General features: G+C 45.9%; 1 protein-coding gene across 1 annotated transcript in view; it reads left to right on the forward strand.

Moving 5' to 3' along the window:
* ATP7A (ATPase copper transporting alpha) overlaps positions 1-17,818 on the forward strand; it is a 1,086,974-nt gene that overhangs the window by 617,830 nt on the left and 451,326 nt on the right. Inside the window, exon 13 of the mRNA XM_069612588.1 lies at positions 11,251-11,405. Coding sequence (XP_069468689.1) covers positions 11,251-11,405 — 155 coding nt within the window. The remainder of the gene's footprint in view (positions 1-11,250; positions 11,406-17,818) is intronic.

A 17,818-nucleotide genomic window follows, 5' to 3' on the forward strand; every position in this document is an offset into this window, starting at 1 on the left:
CATCCAAAGCTGGAGTGAAGGGAGGTTGGTGACTAGATGAGACAACTTAACAAAATTGTAGGGAAGTTAATGTAATTACTTTAGAAACAAACACTAGTACAGTACCTTTTAAAAAGTTGATAAAAGGTTACAGTGAATAAAAGGTTACACACAGTAACATTCTATCACTAGCGGACTCGATTGAGGGAGGGAAGCGATTGTGATTGTATTTCAGCAAACTATTTGAAGCTCTATAACACAGAATACTTACAATCAGTTTGATAAGCCTAGAGATAGGTTTTGCAAACATGGTTGATATTTTTTAACTCTTGTCAACTTTGTTTCTGACACCAGTTCTAGAAAGTAATATATCAAATCTTTACACTACTTTACATGTGGCATTCTTTTTTTGCATTTTAAATTGTCAAGACCTTTCCTTGATGTGTTTGCTACTGCTTTTCTACCACCACCCATATTTAATAATGTGATTTCCTTAGCTAAAATCAGACTCCATTTGTTTCTCCTCTTTCTTTTGTACCTCTTACCCCAGGTCTGGTCTTCTTGGACACACCTTTCTAAAACAAGACATCACACTCTGAAATAAACACATTTCTTTCACTTGGTACCTTGCCCTAAACCCATGCAAGCGAATAGGCATTGTCAATATGTATTGACATTTTAAATCTATGTTACGAGTGATCTGGTCTGGGAAAAAAGGGCAGGTTATAATGGTTAACGTCACTGTTTCCAGACCGGGTCACTGCATCTGCCAGTAGGGGCTGTGGAACTACCGGCAGGCCTGACCTGCCGGTAGTTCCGGCCCTTACCGGCAGATAATTCACTGAAGCTATGCTTCAGTGTTTCTATTCCTGTGGCGTCTTGTGGGACACCACAGGGATGGGAACTTACTGTTGCGCCACCGCCCATAATATCCCAGTATTACCGGGCTATTAGGCAGCGGGAACGGTAGGCCGAGGTTGCCGGTAGGCCACCGGTACTACAGTCGGCCTACTGGCAACCTTGTAATGAGGGCCATAGTCCATTATCCCTCCAACTGTTAAAATCATTTTTCTTTGGCTTACAAGGTTCAAATACAAGACAGCTTTATATTCTTTTTTTTCTTCTCAATGCGTCTAATTTAGTTAACAAACTGAGACAAAATGGGTCTTGCCAAGTCATTACAATCCTATATTCAAGTTCATTTAGGCTGATGTCCATTTCTTGGTCCGCTCCACTACTCAAATTATCACATCTACCAGTTCACTGCGCTGTCAAGTCCCTTAGTTGCCCTCTGTGATAACCTTCCATTTTATTGTGTTCCTGTATTGAGGCGTCTCCTCATTCACCACACTGTTGTTTCTGCCAGAGCCCATCTGTTCAAGTCCCCCCACCAAGCCTAAAGTCTGGGGCCCTCTCTAGATTTCCACGCCATTGCAATTCTGCGTTTCGCCAATTTACAAATCGGGTCCTTCATTTTAGAGAGGTTTGACCTGTCTTCCGCCTCTTGGAAAAAGTCCTAGTAGATAGTACTCTGGCAGCCAGTCCGTCAGCTGGATGCCCCCTTTTCCCACCCTTTCTGCCACTGCCCTCCAGAACCTTTCAATCACTGGGCATGCCCAAAACATGTCCCTCATGTCTGCCTCTCTCTACATACACCTCGGGCAGGCCTGGGTGTCTTCACTTTCCATTTGGGCCAGTCTCTGCCCGGTCATCTACGCTCTGTCATGCATAATTGGGTCAATTGGAATCTAGTGTTTCTCGAGACTAATTTGGTGTACTTCAGCACTCTACTCCACTTAGCGTCCGTGAGGGCTCTTCCCACATCTTCCTCACAGTTTCCCTGCACCTTAAGCGCTACTGCTTTCCAGGAACAGTTTGTCTAGTCTGGAGACCTTGTGGCCTCCCTCCGAAACATCATATAAAGTATATAGCCTCAAACGTTGGTCACTATTTCTCTGCCAGCACTCCTCCATCTCCTCCTAATTCTCTGGCGCATACCCAGGTATAACGGAAACTGGCCCTTGTGCATCCCATATTCTCTACCCAAGGTCATGAAGTCCATTATGTTATCCTCCCGCAACAGGTCTCCCACAGTGGCCAACCGTTTGCCTCCAAAAAAATCACCCTACCTCACGTTTCTGTTCTATGATTACTATTAGGGGTGCTTTTACGTAGCTAGGGTCTGTCACTACAAGAAGCTTCCAGGCTCTCCGCCATATATCTCTGCCTAGTTTCAGCAGTCTGGAGGGTCTTGCTAAATCAAGCTTCTGCATCCACAGTACTACTTTTAGATAATAGTGTCCCAGCATTGGCTGAAATAGTATGGTTTCTTGCGAAATATCATCTCCTAGCCAGCTTGCTACGAATAGAAGCTGTCCTTCAAGCTTCCATGTCCCGCCAGTGGGAAAAGACAGGATTTCACCCATATCGGGAAACCCTTTCGTATTCCAAAGCATTCCAGGCCCGATAGCAGCCAGCTCCAGCAGACCGAACCGAAGGACAGCCTTTATATTCACTCTAGTTTCTAAGCAGTGGGTGTTTAATTGTTTTCCTGTAGGTAAAGTACAGATTTCTAGTTTGTGTCCTCTTGTAAGTTCTATGAGGGGAGGGACAGGTCAAATTTGAGTCTCTCAGCTTTTGTAGCTGGGATGGTGGTGAATGGAGCGGAAGAGGTATGGCCTGATGTGACTAGGAACTTGTTATGCCTTCCACTTCCAGGTCCCCTAAAAATGGACACTGTGTAACATTATCAGGCCATCTGGCAGTCAATGAATAGGACACTATGAATACAGTGTACCCAGCACATTGCCGGGGTTGACAACACCTTCCTACTACCTGGGGCACAATTACCATAAAATCATATTAAAGGAAAGATACGTCCCAAGTCTCTAGAGTAGCAGATTACCTCTGTTGCGAATCAAAGATCAGTGTCCTGAAAACATGGATGTGTTGATCACATGCATCAAACTCATGCAAAATTGTTTTAATATGTCAAATATTCAAAATAAAAACTAGTATATACAACAAATCGGTACAAAAGGCACTTACATTTGTATACAATAATCATAAGTGGCACAAGACAATAGCTTCAAATATTCTTGGGTAAGCACACACAATTGAGTGCCAATACACCAATCGGTGTTCAAACGATGCCCAACATATTTCTCTCCCACTGTTGTAACCAAATACAGGACATTCCTTAGGGGCTGACACGTAAAGAAGGCATATGTTCTTTAAGACTCAAAAGAAATGCCACAAACTTCCTTAATTACAAATAAAACTGAGAAACAGTCCTAGTCCAATTGCTACAAGGCTCTTGAAATATTCACCTAAAACATGGAGCTTACCCCATTTATAGAACATAAATGTGAAAGTACCTGGTAAGTAATTCATGGTACCTTTTCAGTCGAAAAGGTTCAATCAGCCTAGATTGACCTGGGTACTGTTTTTCAATCTAAGTGGCCGTAATTTTAAGAACAATCCACTTATGGGTATTTCCGGTCAGAATAAAATATAACTGGACCAAACAATTTTTAGAATTGCAGTATTAAACCAGTCGTACATGCAAATTTGCCATTCAAGAAAATCACTCCTGCCCCATTCATCAAAAGCAAGCTTCACGCCCTTATCATTTTTTTATCACTATTCCTTAACCACCTTAACGTGTTAGCCATTTCGATTTTGCACCCTCATTGTTATGTATGAAGTCCCACTTAATCATGGCACATCAGAAAATCCTTTGTATTAGTCTCTCAGCGACACTTCGAATGGTACTTCCTGAGAAAGAGGTGTGTTGAGTCAGAATGAAGACCGAGTTTTAATGCCGAACTTTCCCTTTCACTATGGGACTTCCCTACCAAACAAACTACAGTGCTTGTTAGCCTGTCTTGGAAGTCCACAAATAAAGAAGTCCCCTGTCAAAACTATCCTAACTGACTCTACCACTATGTAAACTAACTTTGGCTTGGGAAATGACTCCCTTCCCCCTAAATACTGATAGTATCACTCTGTCCTTTAATATACGATTTTCAAATAGCGTCTTATTTATTTGACCAGTCTCTGTAATTCTTCCAACGGGTTCAAGACATTTCTTTTCCCTCTTGACACCTCCTTTGCAGACTTTTGAACATTTTCAATTCCTTCACTGTATCTTTCACTATAACCGTCTTTATATTCCTGGTTGGAGGGTTGTTTCCTCCCCACTTGAGTCTTTCCCTCCTTGTATCTGTAGTACGACGTGTAGCTGTTTCTTAGCTAGGATTTGGATTCTCAAATTATCACACTGTGTTCCCTTTAGAATCTCTTCCCCTTTCCCAGGGTATTTGGGAAAACTGGGAACCCCATGCATTTCTGAAAAGAGGACACCTGTGGTAATCCACAGAGGTCTGACTTCCTCAAATCAGCCCATAATTTATTATCCAGAAACCCCGGCAAAGTCCAAATTTGGGGGAAGGGGTGCAACACAATTTCCTCACATTTCACTCTGCACACCCACCGAAATACGCCGCCAGCAACACATGGCCTACCGGCCCACCTTCCAACAGGTGTCCCGACGAAACAGTACCTCACATGTATGGGTGCACCTACATGGGCGCAAAGAGGAAAGCCTAAAACACGGCTAACCACAAGTCTTTCGGAAACAGTATAATTTCAGGAATTCTGTACATGCGCACACCATACGGATTTGGGCCTAGGGTTTGTTTGTTTTACTATTTATAATGCGCGCCAGACCCGGGGGTATCGGGGCGCAGAGGGCAAAAGAGGGTTGTTCAGCTTCGGTTACATTGCTGTAAAGTAACATACATTATATACACAATTAAGGCAGGATACATCAGAAAAGCAAATATATACAGTGTATACAGATAGAGCAAGTTGTGTTGTCTGAATGTAGTAAGGTGTCAAATATCACTTTCCTTGATCCAGTGGATAAGGTTGGATCTAAAGCGAAGATAGGGTAGGCCTTCTCTTAGTGTCGGTGGGAGCAAGTTCCAGTATTGGATGCTTTGAACGGAAAACTGCTACCTCCAGTCTTTATATGTTTGAACCTAGTAGGAGGTTGGTGTTGGCTGTTCTCGCAGAAGGTTGTCTGGAGAATCTGGCAATGAGGTATTGTGGGGCAGCATGGTGTAGACATTTGTGTCAGGGATGCTGTTTTGAGAAGAATGTTATCTTTTGTAGAGAGCCAGTTGGTGCCCAAGCCACCAAGGAAAACAGGAAACCCCATGCATTTCCGAAAAGAGGACACCCGTGGGAATCCGCAGAGATCTGCCCCAGTTTTTTTTACCCACAATCCCTGACAAAGTGTGATATTTGTTGGCGGAAAAAACACAATGTTCCCTTTGTTGTGGGTTCTGGGTAATAAATTCTGGAATGCTTCGCGCAAGTCAGACCTCTGTGCATTCTGACGGGTGTCCTCTTTTCAGAAATGCATGGGGTTCCCAGTTTTCCTTGATGGCTTGGACACCCTAGGCCAGAGGTCTTCAAACTGTGGGGTGCACCTGCATCCCAGGGGGGGCACGAGAGCCCAGCATGAAATGTGTAAAAATAAAAAATCAAAATAAACATTTTTTTTTTTTATTTTTTTTTTTAAAGATTGGAGGAAATGGGCATGGGCAGCTCACATGGTCAGGCTGGACCATAAAACGGCCGTAGGCACCAATGAAAAAGTGGTCAGCAGTTGCAAATGGATATTCAGACCTTTAGTCACTGACTGTTTGAATAGTACCCAAGGGGGTGTTTTTTGTTCAAATGCAAACAAATTGTGATATTTAAAGAATGTTTATTCGGTAATAATGGTCAAAACTACTAGCTGCATAGTGATGTAACTCCTCAAACTGGCCCATATTGGCCAAAAAAGTTGCCCATTTTGACTGGCCTACACTAGCATTTTGCATTTTTGGGATGGTCATCGCCCTATTGCCCTATAGGCCAGTCCAAGTCTGGCGGCTCATCCATAATGGGTGAGGGGGCGTCCACCCACTGGCCCCCTCACCCATTATGGAGGAGCCGAGGAGCCAGCCCAGTGAAACACTGAGCACTCCCTCAGCTGCTTTTTCCAGCTGAGGGAGTGCTCCTGGGCTGGCTGAACTGTCAAAGGGTTTGCCTTCCAGCGTCCCCACACGTGTCCCGATGAAAATGGTACCTCACGTGTGGGTGCACCTACCTGAGCGCAAAGGGGAAAGCCTAAAACACGGCTAACCCCAAGTCTTTTCCGACAGCTGAATTTCAGGGTTTTCTCTGAAGTGCTCACCATACAGATATGGGACTAGGGTGTCCAAGCCACCAAGGAAAACTGGGAACCCCATGCATTTCTGAAAAGACACCTGTGGGAATCCAAAGATGTCTGACTTGTGCAAATCTCCCTAGAATGTATTACCCACAAGCCCCGCCAAAGACTCACATGGAGAAGGGTGCCCAAGGCCAGGGACATTACTGCCGACTTTGCTGGAGCTCTGGCTGGCCTGCGTTACAGCTTCTCCCCGCCCAGGAGTCCTGGCAGTGTGCCAATACCTCCCTGAAGGGAAAAGCTGTAATGCAGCCCAGCCACAACTCCAGGACTGTTGGAGGTGATTTCCCCGGCGTTGGACATCCATGTACCATGTGGGTGAACCGTCTCCTAAGCACAGCGGTAGCTCCAGGGAGCCCCGGCAGGATCCCCATTCCTCCCCAGAGGTGACATCTGCAACGTAGCACAGCCAGAGGGGCAGCCTGTAACGCTCACCTGATTCCCGCAGAGGCGCCGGTCTTGACTGGGCGAATGCCGTATCTTCAAAGGTGATGTGTAACACATGGTTGGCTCTTTGGGCTGGACCTCTGTGCACTGTATGTCTGACTCGAAGAGTAAGATGTCTGCAGATAGAAAATATGGGATTAATGAACTGGGTTTATTGGGTGCCTCTCTCCTCTTCCCTTTCTCTTCTCCTGTAGAACCCCAAAGGTTAACGCCCTCACCTTAGGTAAGTGAACGCCGAGCTCTCCATCTGCCTCGGGGCAGGGCGCCGTAACCAGTTTCTTCACTGGATAAGGGTGCAGGCCTCTTGACCTCAGAGGACTGCTGTCCGTCGTTAACTGCACGAACGGTAAGTTCTGGGCACTTCAAATGTCTTAAAAGTCTTTTGTAATGATATCTCTTGTTTTGCAGGGTTCCGGCGATGGCGGATGGCAGGCTGATGAGAGTTGAGGATCGAACCCACGTGAGGAATAGAAGCGCCTGGAAGCACATAAGTAAGCGCTTGTAGCCTGCTTCACGATGCGCACTAACTGTCCCTTTTATCTCGCAGGTACAAGTTCGGAGCTTTAGAGAAGCTGAAGGGTGCTGGAATACCCACTGAATTCGGCATGGGAAGGAGTAATGGCACGTGAGTAATAAAGTTGCCCAATGTCTTTAAACGCACCTTCTTTTGTCTTTCAGATGCGGGATGCAGCGCCAAAGGCCTCCGGAGCGTGCAAAGAGCTGGTAAGCCTCTGTCTTTCAGATGCCGGAATGCAGCGCGAGGCGTTGGTGACAGCCGATGGACCAGGTAAGAGATGCGCTGCCACTGAAGACCGTAGTGCTAACCTGTTCTTTCTTTGTCTTTACAGGTGCTGCTGAAGACTGGATTCCAGGATGGTAAGCCTTTCTTCCCTTAGGCCCAGGATCAGAAGCAGAAGACACAGTGAGCGTTCTGCTGCAGAGAATGCAGAATAACGCAAAGCAAGATTCATCCATCGGGTGTGGTTTAAATAGCCTCCTGTAGTGCTTAGGTGTCTCCTTCCACAGCCACGCCTAGGTAAGAAAAGAGTTCCTGCTTTCCAGAAGAGTTCCAGTGTTCTGAACCTAGGGAGTGGCTCCTGCCCCACCCAACAGGAAAAGTAGTCCCAAACAGAAGTGGATCAGGGGTTCAACTGGCAGGTAAGTAAGCAGCATGGTCTGCTGCAGGTAAGTCCACCCAAGCATTATGAGCCCGGCGCTTCCAGCGCTGGGACTGGGCATCTTTATGAGCCTGGTGCCACTGGCGCCAGGACAGGGTCCAAAAGGTCCCAATTGGGACTGGCTGGCACTCGGAACCGGGGTTATGGGTCTGCTTCCAAGGGAGTCGGGCAAGTCCTGATCTTTTGGAAGCAGAGATCATGACACAGCCTGGGCTTGCAGACGGACAACCCACATGGGAGACATCTACTCCCAGGGAAACACCAATGTTCTGCTGACATGGGGGGCAAGTTGGGGCATGCCCCTGCAATTGTGTCCCAACCCACCAAAATATCTACTCAGACAGCCAATTCCCACCCACACCACCAATAATCCAGCCCCAGTCTAACCCACCCCACTGACAGTGGGCCCTAACCATAGAATAATAAAAAACAGTACTCACATAACGTTGCAGCTGCTCGCGTAGAAAAAGCTGTAAACAAAACAAACATGTTACCTACGGTCACCCCAGCAAAAACAAATCTACACTCATACTTTCCAATCATGCCCCCTTTTCAAGCCATCCATAGTGGTCTACTGAACCTCACCTCCCGACCCCCCAGTGAAAACACATTTGCCCCTTCCTAGGGCAGAAATCTGCCCCCAGGGAGGGCTGCATGAGGTGCCTCCCCATACTCCCATTTGGGGTGGGGGGAGATGCCCACCCCAGCACATCAGACAGGCCCCCAAACGATGGGGCTGTAGGGTTTGGGCACCCTGGGGGCAGATTGGCACACCAATGTGCCCATCTGCGACAACGGAAGATTGGTAAACAAAGAAAAAAATTGAAAATGGTAGGCTGCAGTTTAGGGGGCGGCTGAGGGGCACTTGTGTAATGTGTAGGGGGTGCACCTCTCCACCCCCCTCCCCAAATGGAGGGGCGGTGCATCTCATGTAGCCCTCCCTGGGGGCAGATAGGGGGGGCTGACATGCACTCCTCCCTGGGACAGGTGTCCCTGCCTAGGAGCAGATATCTGCCCCCAGGGAGGGCTGCATGACATGGCCCCCACTCCATTGTGGGTGGGAGTGGAGGGGGCTACCACCCCTTCCCATTAGAAAATTCCCCGCTGATTTGGAGTGCCCCACAGCCCCCCTAAAATGCTGTCTACCATTTTCACTGTTTTCCTTTGTTTACCCAACTCCCCTTGGTGCAGATGGGCACAATAGTGTCATTTTGCCCCCTGGGTGCCCAAAACCTACTGCCCCACCCATTGGGGGGCCTGTCCAACATTTTGTGGTGGCCCTTTCCCCCCTCACCCCAAATGGGCGGGGGGCCACCTCATGCAGGCCTCATGGGGCCTCCTACAAACGGCTGCGTGAGGGGAGGGGGGGGAAGGGCCACCAAAAAATGTGGGACAGGCCCCCCAGTGGGTGAGGCAGTAAGGTTTGGGCACCCTGGGGGCAGATTGGCACACCAATGTGCCCATCTGCGCCAAGGCAAGTTTGGTAAACAGAAAAAAACAGAAAATGGTACACTACACTTTAGGGGGGCTGAGGGGCACCCTAAACCTCTGGGGAGTTTTCTAATGTAAAGGGGGTGGCCTTCCCCACCCCCCACACCAAATGCAAGTGGGGGCATCTCAATCAGCCCTCCCTGGGGTTAGATGCACTTTCCTAGGAGCAGATAACTGCCCGCAGGGAGGCTGCATAACATGACACCATCCATATTTTTCCCTTATTTCTTTGTCTTATAAGGCCCATTCCCTAGGGGCAGATGGGCACCCATCTGCCCCAGAAGGGCCCTAAACTGCAGGCCCCATCCTGCCCACACTTTTTTTTGGTGCCCCCTCCTCATCCATTTGGAGCCGAACAGCTTTATTTGAGCCGGAATTCGGCCGAATACTTACTCGAAGCCGAAGTTCGGTACACCCCTAGTTATAAGACACACTCGTCTCATTGGATTGGTGAATTCTATTTAAAGGGACATCAAATTCATCAAAATAATGGGGTACCTGTAGAGTTTCTTCGTCCCTGTGTGTATGTTAAGAGATGTACTGAGTTTCAGAACATTTCATGTATGCCATAGTTTTTGCCACTGTAGGGAGTTACTCACCAGAGTCCTCTCTCCCCATGAGGTCCCTCTTGCCTCTACTCCTAGGGACAGTATTGCAGAGCAGGCTCACCTCCCTGGCTTCAGTGGAAGGGGCTCCCCTGTGAGGAGAAGTGGAGAATTCCCTCGATTGGTCTAAGAGGTCATAAGCCTAATTCCATTTATGGCATAATCGTTGGAGCATTTTTTTTTTGATAAAACATGCAGCTTTTTGAAACCTTCTTCCAATTCTACTGTCCCATAGGACACAACTCCATAATTTGGCCCCAAATAGGGCCAGTGCTCTCATGGCTCTTAAGGATCCCACGGGCAGGCCTTGAAATTCCTATTTAACAAGCAAAAGCTAAAAGCAGCACTTAAGTATCAGACATGATCCAGTAAGGAGGATTTCCCTCTGGGGAACAAGAAGCTAGTACGTAGGATGCTGCACATCGAACTTCCACATGTGATGCAGATTGTGCCTTCACTATATATGGCTAATGTATGCTTTAAATGCCTTCTGTATGTGTGATAATGCTTCTTAAATCACCGTGCCAAACACACCTGGTGTCATATATGTATTTCTGTATTGCATCATTTGGCCGGCGAAGTCTGAGTTGGTAGCTGTTGGTGTCAAGCTAACTAGGCTACAAGCGCTAAATGTATCCTTATTGGAGAAATCCTTTGTAGATGTGTAGGCCTACATCCACTCATTGGCACTCCAGTGTTTCGCTCCTGTTTCAATGCCAGCAGTAGTGCTCTTATTCAGAGAAGAGTAAGATGGCACCTCGGAGAAGCATATAGGTGGTAATGTAATGCAATTACTGACCTTACATTTTCTTTTTGATGTTTGCCCCCAAAATGTTGCTTTTCCTCCGCAGCAGCTTGAGCCAATGCTGCTGAACCTTCATGTAAGCCTGATTTGTCGGGAAATGCAAAAATGTGAGATATTTGAAAATGGAGAACTATAAAATGCAGAATTTCAAAAGCTTTTCAGTCATATTACTTGGATGAATATTGGCTGTTTAGGCACTACAGATAAAGAAATTGACAGATTCCATGTACTCCTGATTTTTTTTTTTTTTTTTTTTTTTTTTTGCTGTTAACAGTTCATTGTTTGAGAAGCCCACATGTCCAACTAAATCAAATAAAAAACATCATCTCTTCCTACCCCAAATCATTTGGAAAAAGGACTTATTTGAAACCATGACTTCACAGCAGTGTAGATAACAAGCCCTTTAAGTATCTTTGCATTCACACTATTGCTGTGTTTCCATCCTACTTTGCTCTGCAGGTGAAGCCATGCCTGTGACAAAAAAGCCTGGAAGTACAGTTATTGCTGGGTCCATCAATCAGAATGGTTCATTGCTGATTCGTGCAACTCATGTAGGATCGGACACCACCCTCTCGCAAATAGTGAAACTTGTTGAAGAAGCCCAGACATCAAAGGTAAACTCTTTTACATTGAAAGGATTTATCTATGGGGTGAGTCTTCAATGCTGTTGTGTATTTATAGTTGTTCTTTGATAACACGCTTAATACCGGAGACAAGTTTCTAAGCGCGAGTCCGGGATTCAAACCTAGGTTGCTATACATTGTCTTGCTTGCAAGACACTTGTTGCCCCTGAGCTATCTTCCCTGTTACTGTTGCGTGTAGTTTCTTTTAACATGAGCTGTTGATTGGAAAAGAGTCAAACTCTGTAGCATCTCTTAGTAAGCCTCACCAAGATATCTATAAAACACTTGAATGTTTTTTTTCATAGGTAATCATCACATTTATTTATTTTGTTTTTTATAGTAAAATATTCTTTATCATGGGATCATCTTTAATGTAAAATAACTTTTGAATAGTTCCACCTATGAGCAGGCGCATATTTCATAAAATATATGCATACCCACACCTGTATTTGTAACAATCCTGTTAGCTGTCTGGTTTTACTTTACCTTTTTTCTCAGTCAGGTAGGCAGTTATTATAAAGATGAAAAATAAAGCTGTAAATTACAGGTTGTCAATAGTGACTGCTCTGAGCAAGGATATCTAGATACAGCTGTAGCTTTTCAGTCTATTTTTAAAAGCCAATTTGGAGTTCTACTAAACACTTTCAAGCTTGCACAATGTGTTAAGATTTATTGTGAAGATGTTGTTGAGGTGGTATTTTGTTTGGCACTTATTTATTTTCCTCAGCTTTCAGGTGTCCCTTTCTTACAATTATGCCTTGTGGGTGGAAGATATCAAAAATGCATGGCCATTCTGTCTATATAGTGTCCCTTTCAGTCGCACACCATTGAGAAGTGTCTTCCTAACCACATCTGTGCGCTTTGCGTAGTGGGGGAGGTAGGACAAAGATGGATGGCCAACACTGAAAGATCTGTCAAATGGCTTCAATCGTGGGATTTGGATAAAATATTATGTTGAAGCATTTGAATCTTCGTGAAAGTTTTGATTTCGGCATGGATGTGAGGCCAGTTGATGACACTCCTTATTTATTCCTTTACCATATGTAGAAGCATGGATTTTAAAATCAGCCCTGGGGGGAACATTTTAGGACGCCACCCTCTTTGTGTCAAACTGAGAAGACACTGAGAGGTTTTTCAAAACCCAATTAATGTAGAGTGGAAAGGCAGTCAAAGCCTAGTCTCAGGAAATGTTTGAGAGTTGTCTAGGGCTGCAATGAGTACACACAGAACACCAAAAATGCAAGTTAGTCAGTATGTACAAATACACGTATTTATTAGGCCTTTATGAACACACTAAGCATACAAATAATCACAGGTAATTGATGTAAAATGTCACCCTTAGAAATTATATTGCATGTGCATTAAATACCAGTATTCAAAAGCTGAGTAGTCGGACGAAGGAAAAACAGTTGGAATAAGCACCCAGGTTCCCTCTGCCTTATAAAGTCCAGCCCTAAGAAATATGGGACCTTGTGCCCAAAAAGTCAAGTTCCAACTATGGTTGCCTCAGGGAAGGCATTTCAGAAATGAAGCAGTGGGCTGTGGGGGTGCTTTGAAAGTTCTTTAAAGTATTTACTTCAAGTCAGGTAAGTACCTCACTGTATACTATTCCCAAGGTAAGTCTTGGGTGTTAGGGAGAATTCTCTCTTTAGGCTGAATTTCCTAACCTAGTGAGTCCCCCAGCGGCTTTGCTGGATTTCTGGAGTTTGTTTTTTTCCCCTGCCAAGAGTGAGACTCTTTTTCTCCCACTCTTGGACATGATTTATGGTGTTCCTTTGACTGTTAATGTGTTTTATGGGGTATGGGCTCCTTTACTCCACAGGGTCTCATGTGTTTTTACTATATGTGTTACACAGCACCCTCCGTGCCGTAGCACAGGGGTGTCATAGTGACACCCCACCATAGACTCCATACCCTGGGACTGACTACTGTCTCCCAGGGCATTTAAAGTCACCATTGGCTTTACTAGTCCCAAATTATTAACAGAAAACAGTACAAACCATCATATTGTGGACGTACTGGTCGGGGCAATTTGATTGCCTCGGGGTCTGTTAGTCGAAGGGGCACGTCTCCGTCCCCCCTGATCGAGTTTTGGCTGGTGGCAGTGGAAACTACTTTTTATATTCGACAGCAAATATTTCCCATTGTTCGAGGCTACCAACTTTAATTATTTAATTCTCATAGCCTCCAGCATACCGCCGGTTTATTCATTTAATATTAATTTGCAGGTTGGTATTTTTTGCCAAGACTCTATTCTAAAATGGCGTTTGTGTTCTCTTCTGTGACTCCAACCAAAGTCGAGCCCTTTGTTCCACTTTTTGGTGGGCTTCTCCACAGAAGCCCCCAAAAGTGGTGCCACTCTGTCTCGGTACCACAGGGGGTGTGGGAGGGGGTTTAGGCACCCTGGAATGAGTTACCTTGGTAACTCAAGCCGCACTTTTGTGTGATTGGCCCAAGTGGTGAGCCGGCTGGCTCACCACTTAGCATGTTTGATTGACAGCGAGGCTGAGTGAATGGGGGTGTGCTGCATAAAAGCAGGGCTTTGGGGACTGGAACTTCAGAAGTCGCCACAGGACCTGAGAATCCGATGAGGGAGAAGCTGAGCCGACCTACCACGACGACACCACCGGTGGAGCCCTGCGGAACCGACTCACCACTTCCCAACGACATAGAAGATCTCCCGGCTGAAGAGGCAAATCAACGGACGCGCCTTGTACCTGAGAAACTCTGCGGCTGGTTTCTTCCCTGGCAGTGCAACGGACTCCCGTCTTCCTCCCCGACGAGATCCTCTCTTCCCCTGGACGAAGCACCGACTTGCATCCACTGCCAGGAACAACTGCCCCCGCTGGAGTGTTCTCACCACTTTAAGGTACCGTGTCCGCCTGGCCTCCCTTTCTAAAGATTGCTACAAGGTAATAATAACTCCTTAACCTTCTGGACTGGGCTGGCCGCCTTGACCCTCTAACTGGTCCCTCTCTTTGATCCAACTCCTTTTTGAACCGTTACAAGACTTTTGTGCACTGCAACCATGTGACCTTGGACGAATTTCGTTTGGATCCTATTAAGCGGATCCGGCCTACTGACTCTGAATTCCTAGTGTTACTTTGCCTTCCTCCCTTGTTGTGTTCGTGAAAGTGTTGGGATCTGTTTCAATTTATTCTCTGCTTTTCTCTCCCTTTTAAAACAAATTATTAGAGTGCCATCTACGTTAAGCGCTCACCGCTGTCTGAAAATAAGTGGGGCTTTACTTAAGACTTGTCTAATATTCTTTTAAGGGAGTGTATATCTTTTAGTGACCGTGTTTTTGAATTGCTTACTCTTAGTGCCTGTGTGTTTTTCTAGATGCGGTTTTAAATAAATAATTATATCTCTTTTATACCAAGCCCTGATCAGTGTTTAGTTGTTCTATTGTATTCTCTTGACCTATTGTGAATACTCTGTATACTGCCTAACTCTTCATGAGGGAAGTCTGACTGCTCAGCCACAGCTACCAAGTGAATCTGTGTGGTACAGACTGCTACCAAGTGGGTTTGCTGCCAAACACCTGTAGTCCTAAATCTTTTGCAGTGGTCCCAGAGGGAACTGCACAGGTTTCTGCCTAACACTAGTGGCAGCGGTGGGATTTGTATTGAGTATCCACTTTAGAGAGCTTGTTGAACACTTTAGGACAACTAACCACAGAGCTTAGCACTAAAAAGCTGATTTTCTAACTGTCTGCTATGGAGAGTTATACCCTAGATTCATTGTCTGCCAAAACTGCTGATGGCTTAAAAGTATTGTGTAGACATATGAATCTCTCTGAGAAGGGCAGGAAAATGGAACTTATAGAAAGATTGTTAGAAAACAAAAGTCTGGATGGTACAGAGGCATCTACCCCCCCCAGCAAATGTAGAAAACAGTGATGGTATTGATCTGAATCAAAGTCTTGATGATGAGTCAGAAGAGGAAAGTGAACCTAATGAAGTTAGCCACTCTGAGCCTCTGTCTGCCTTACCTACTGGGCCCATACCAGGTCCCACATGTAACCCTGCTTATTTTGAACTTGAAAAAATGAAGCTTGAATTAGAGTACAAATGTTTTATTGCTCAATCTGAAAGAAACCAAGAGCTAGAGTTCAGAAGAATGAATGCCCAGGCTGAGCAGAAGCAAGCTGAGTTAAGACTCAGAGAAATGGAGCTTAATCATGAACTAGAAATGAAAAAGTTGTCTGTGGAAAATGCTTCTCTCTCCTCTGGTTCTTCTAGGAGTTCCAGTCGCAAAAGACCCCGGATGCCTAAGGAATTAGTGGGTATGTATGAACCTAAATTGGATGTGTTGGATTGGTTAAAAATGTTTGAGTATAATCATGGGCTCCAGGACATCACAGGGAATGTTACTTCCCTGGTTGTTCTCTAGGCTGCCCCCGGTTGCAACTGATGTGGTAATGGAGTTGGGGGGAGGTGGATAAGAAGGATTATGAAAGTGTGAACTAGCTTTGATAGCTAGATTTGGGAAGACCTCTTCCCAGTACCTTAAGAGGTTTAGGACCCTGAAAAAGCATGATGGTACCCGTTGGGCTACCTGGGTGAGTGAAAGTTTGAATAACTTGGAGGGATGGATTAAGGGTTACAGAGTTAACACTTATGAAGGAATGAAGAATCTTGTAATATTGGAGTCAATTTATGATGCCTGCTCTCCTGAGCTCAGACAGCACTTGGCTGATTCAAAGGAATTAGATTCCATGAAGTTAGCTAAGGCTGCTGACTTGTGGGTTGCCAACAGGGCCACTCACAAGGATTCTGGGGCTACTCAGAAAAAGGATGAGGGAAAACAGCCAAAGAGGGACTCCAAAGAGAATTCTAATAATTCCAATTCCAAAGAGGGCCCCAAACAGAACCAAAAGGGTAAGCCACCAGGGAAACCAAATCAGGCTAGTGTACCTCCTGGTGCCAAACTAGAAGGAGGTCAGAACAAGCCACCATTCCAGAAAGCATTTGGTAAATGCTTTTTTGTGGCTCTACTGACCATGTGAAAGGAGATCCCAGATGTAAGGGTAAACCTTCAGGGGTCCAGGGGTCCAGCTTGTCTCCTTAGCCTTCGCTCCAGAGGAGGAAGTACACATGGCAAGTGGAAACTTTCTATTACTGGCTGATGAACCCATTGGAGTCTCAGCCAGTGTTTCTTTAGTATCTCTGGGTTTGTGGGAACAACAGAACTTGGATGTCTATAATTCAGTCCCAGATAATACTAAAGCGTATTATAAGGACAGTGTCCAGGTGAATGGTCAGTAGACTCCTGCCATTAGGGACACTGGGGCCAGCATAACTGTGGTGGACAAATCGTTTTTTCAGGCTGAGGTTGTTGCTAAGGCACCCAAACGCCTCACCAAGTTAGCTGGAGGGCCTGTGCAGATGCTTCCCCAATTACCAGTTCTCGTCCAGTGTAATGACATGACTGTGAAGATACCTGTCAGCATACAAAGTGAGGTGCCAGGAAGGGTTCTGCTGGGTAATGACTTGAAAACTCTTGGAGTAGTCTCACATACCCCCAGACCTCCTAGTAAAAGGTTACAGGAGCTCACCAGACCTGCAAGGGAGAGAACCATGAGAGGTACTCCCAAGGAGATGATGAAGAAAGAGATCACTCCTGCTCCACTGGAGATGTCAGCTGCTGTCTCCTAAGCAACCAAAAGGGAAACCTAAGACTTCTAACAAGAAACCAGCAGTCAGCACTCCAGTGCAGCCAACAAGGACTTCCCCTAGGTTGTCCAAAGTTACACCAGTAACTCCCCCTCCAGCTGAGGCTGAGAGGGAGGTACAACCCTGTGTGGTTGAACTAGACTCTGAAGAAGAGCTAGTGGAAGACCAGGAACTCATTGGAGACCTGAATCCTGTTGACCATCCTGAGCTGAAGTCTTTACTGGCAGAAGGTGGACCGAACAGGGCAGACTTCAGTAAGGGACAGAGAGAATGTCCAACTCTGGAAGGTCTTCGCCACCAGGCAGATGCTCAGGCTGAACTACCAGAGCCTGGGAAATATAGGTTACACTGGGAAGATGGCCTCTTCTACAGTGAACCAACCGAGTCTGCACCTGGGGACAACAAACGACTTGTAGTACCCCAAGAGAACAGGCCACAGTTCTTGCAGTTAGCCCATGAGATTCCTTTGGCTGGTCACTTGAGTTTCAAGAAGACTAAGGAAAGGCTCTCACTCTACTTTTATTGGCCAAAGATGGGGGCTGAAGTAGATAAATACTGCAGGAGCTGCCACACCTGTCAGACTTCTGGTAAGGTTGGCTCCAGGAATGTGGCACCTTTAGTGCCTCTCCCAGTTGTGGGAGTCCCATTTGAGAGAGTAGGGATTGACATTGTTGGTCCCCTTGATCCTCCAACCTCCTCAGGCAACAGGTTTATACTTGTAGTAGA

Source organism: Ambystoma mexicanum, chromosome 5p (genome assembly GCF_040938575.1).
Source record: "Ambystoma mexicanum isolate Mex_15411 chromosome 5p, UKY_AmexF1_1, whole genome shotgun sequence".
In the NCBI taxonomy this organism is placed as follows: Eukaryota; Metazoa; Chordata; class Amphibia; order Caudata; family Ambystomatidae; genus Ambystoma; species Ambystoma mexicanum.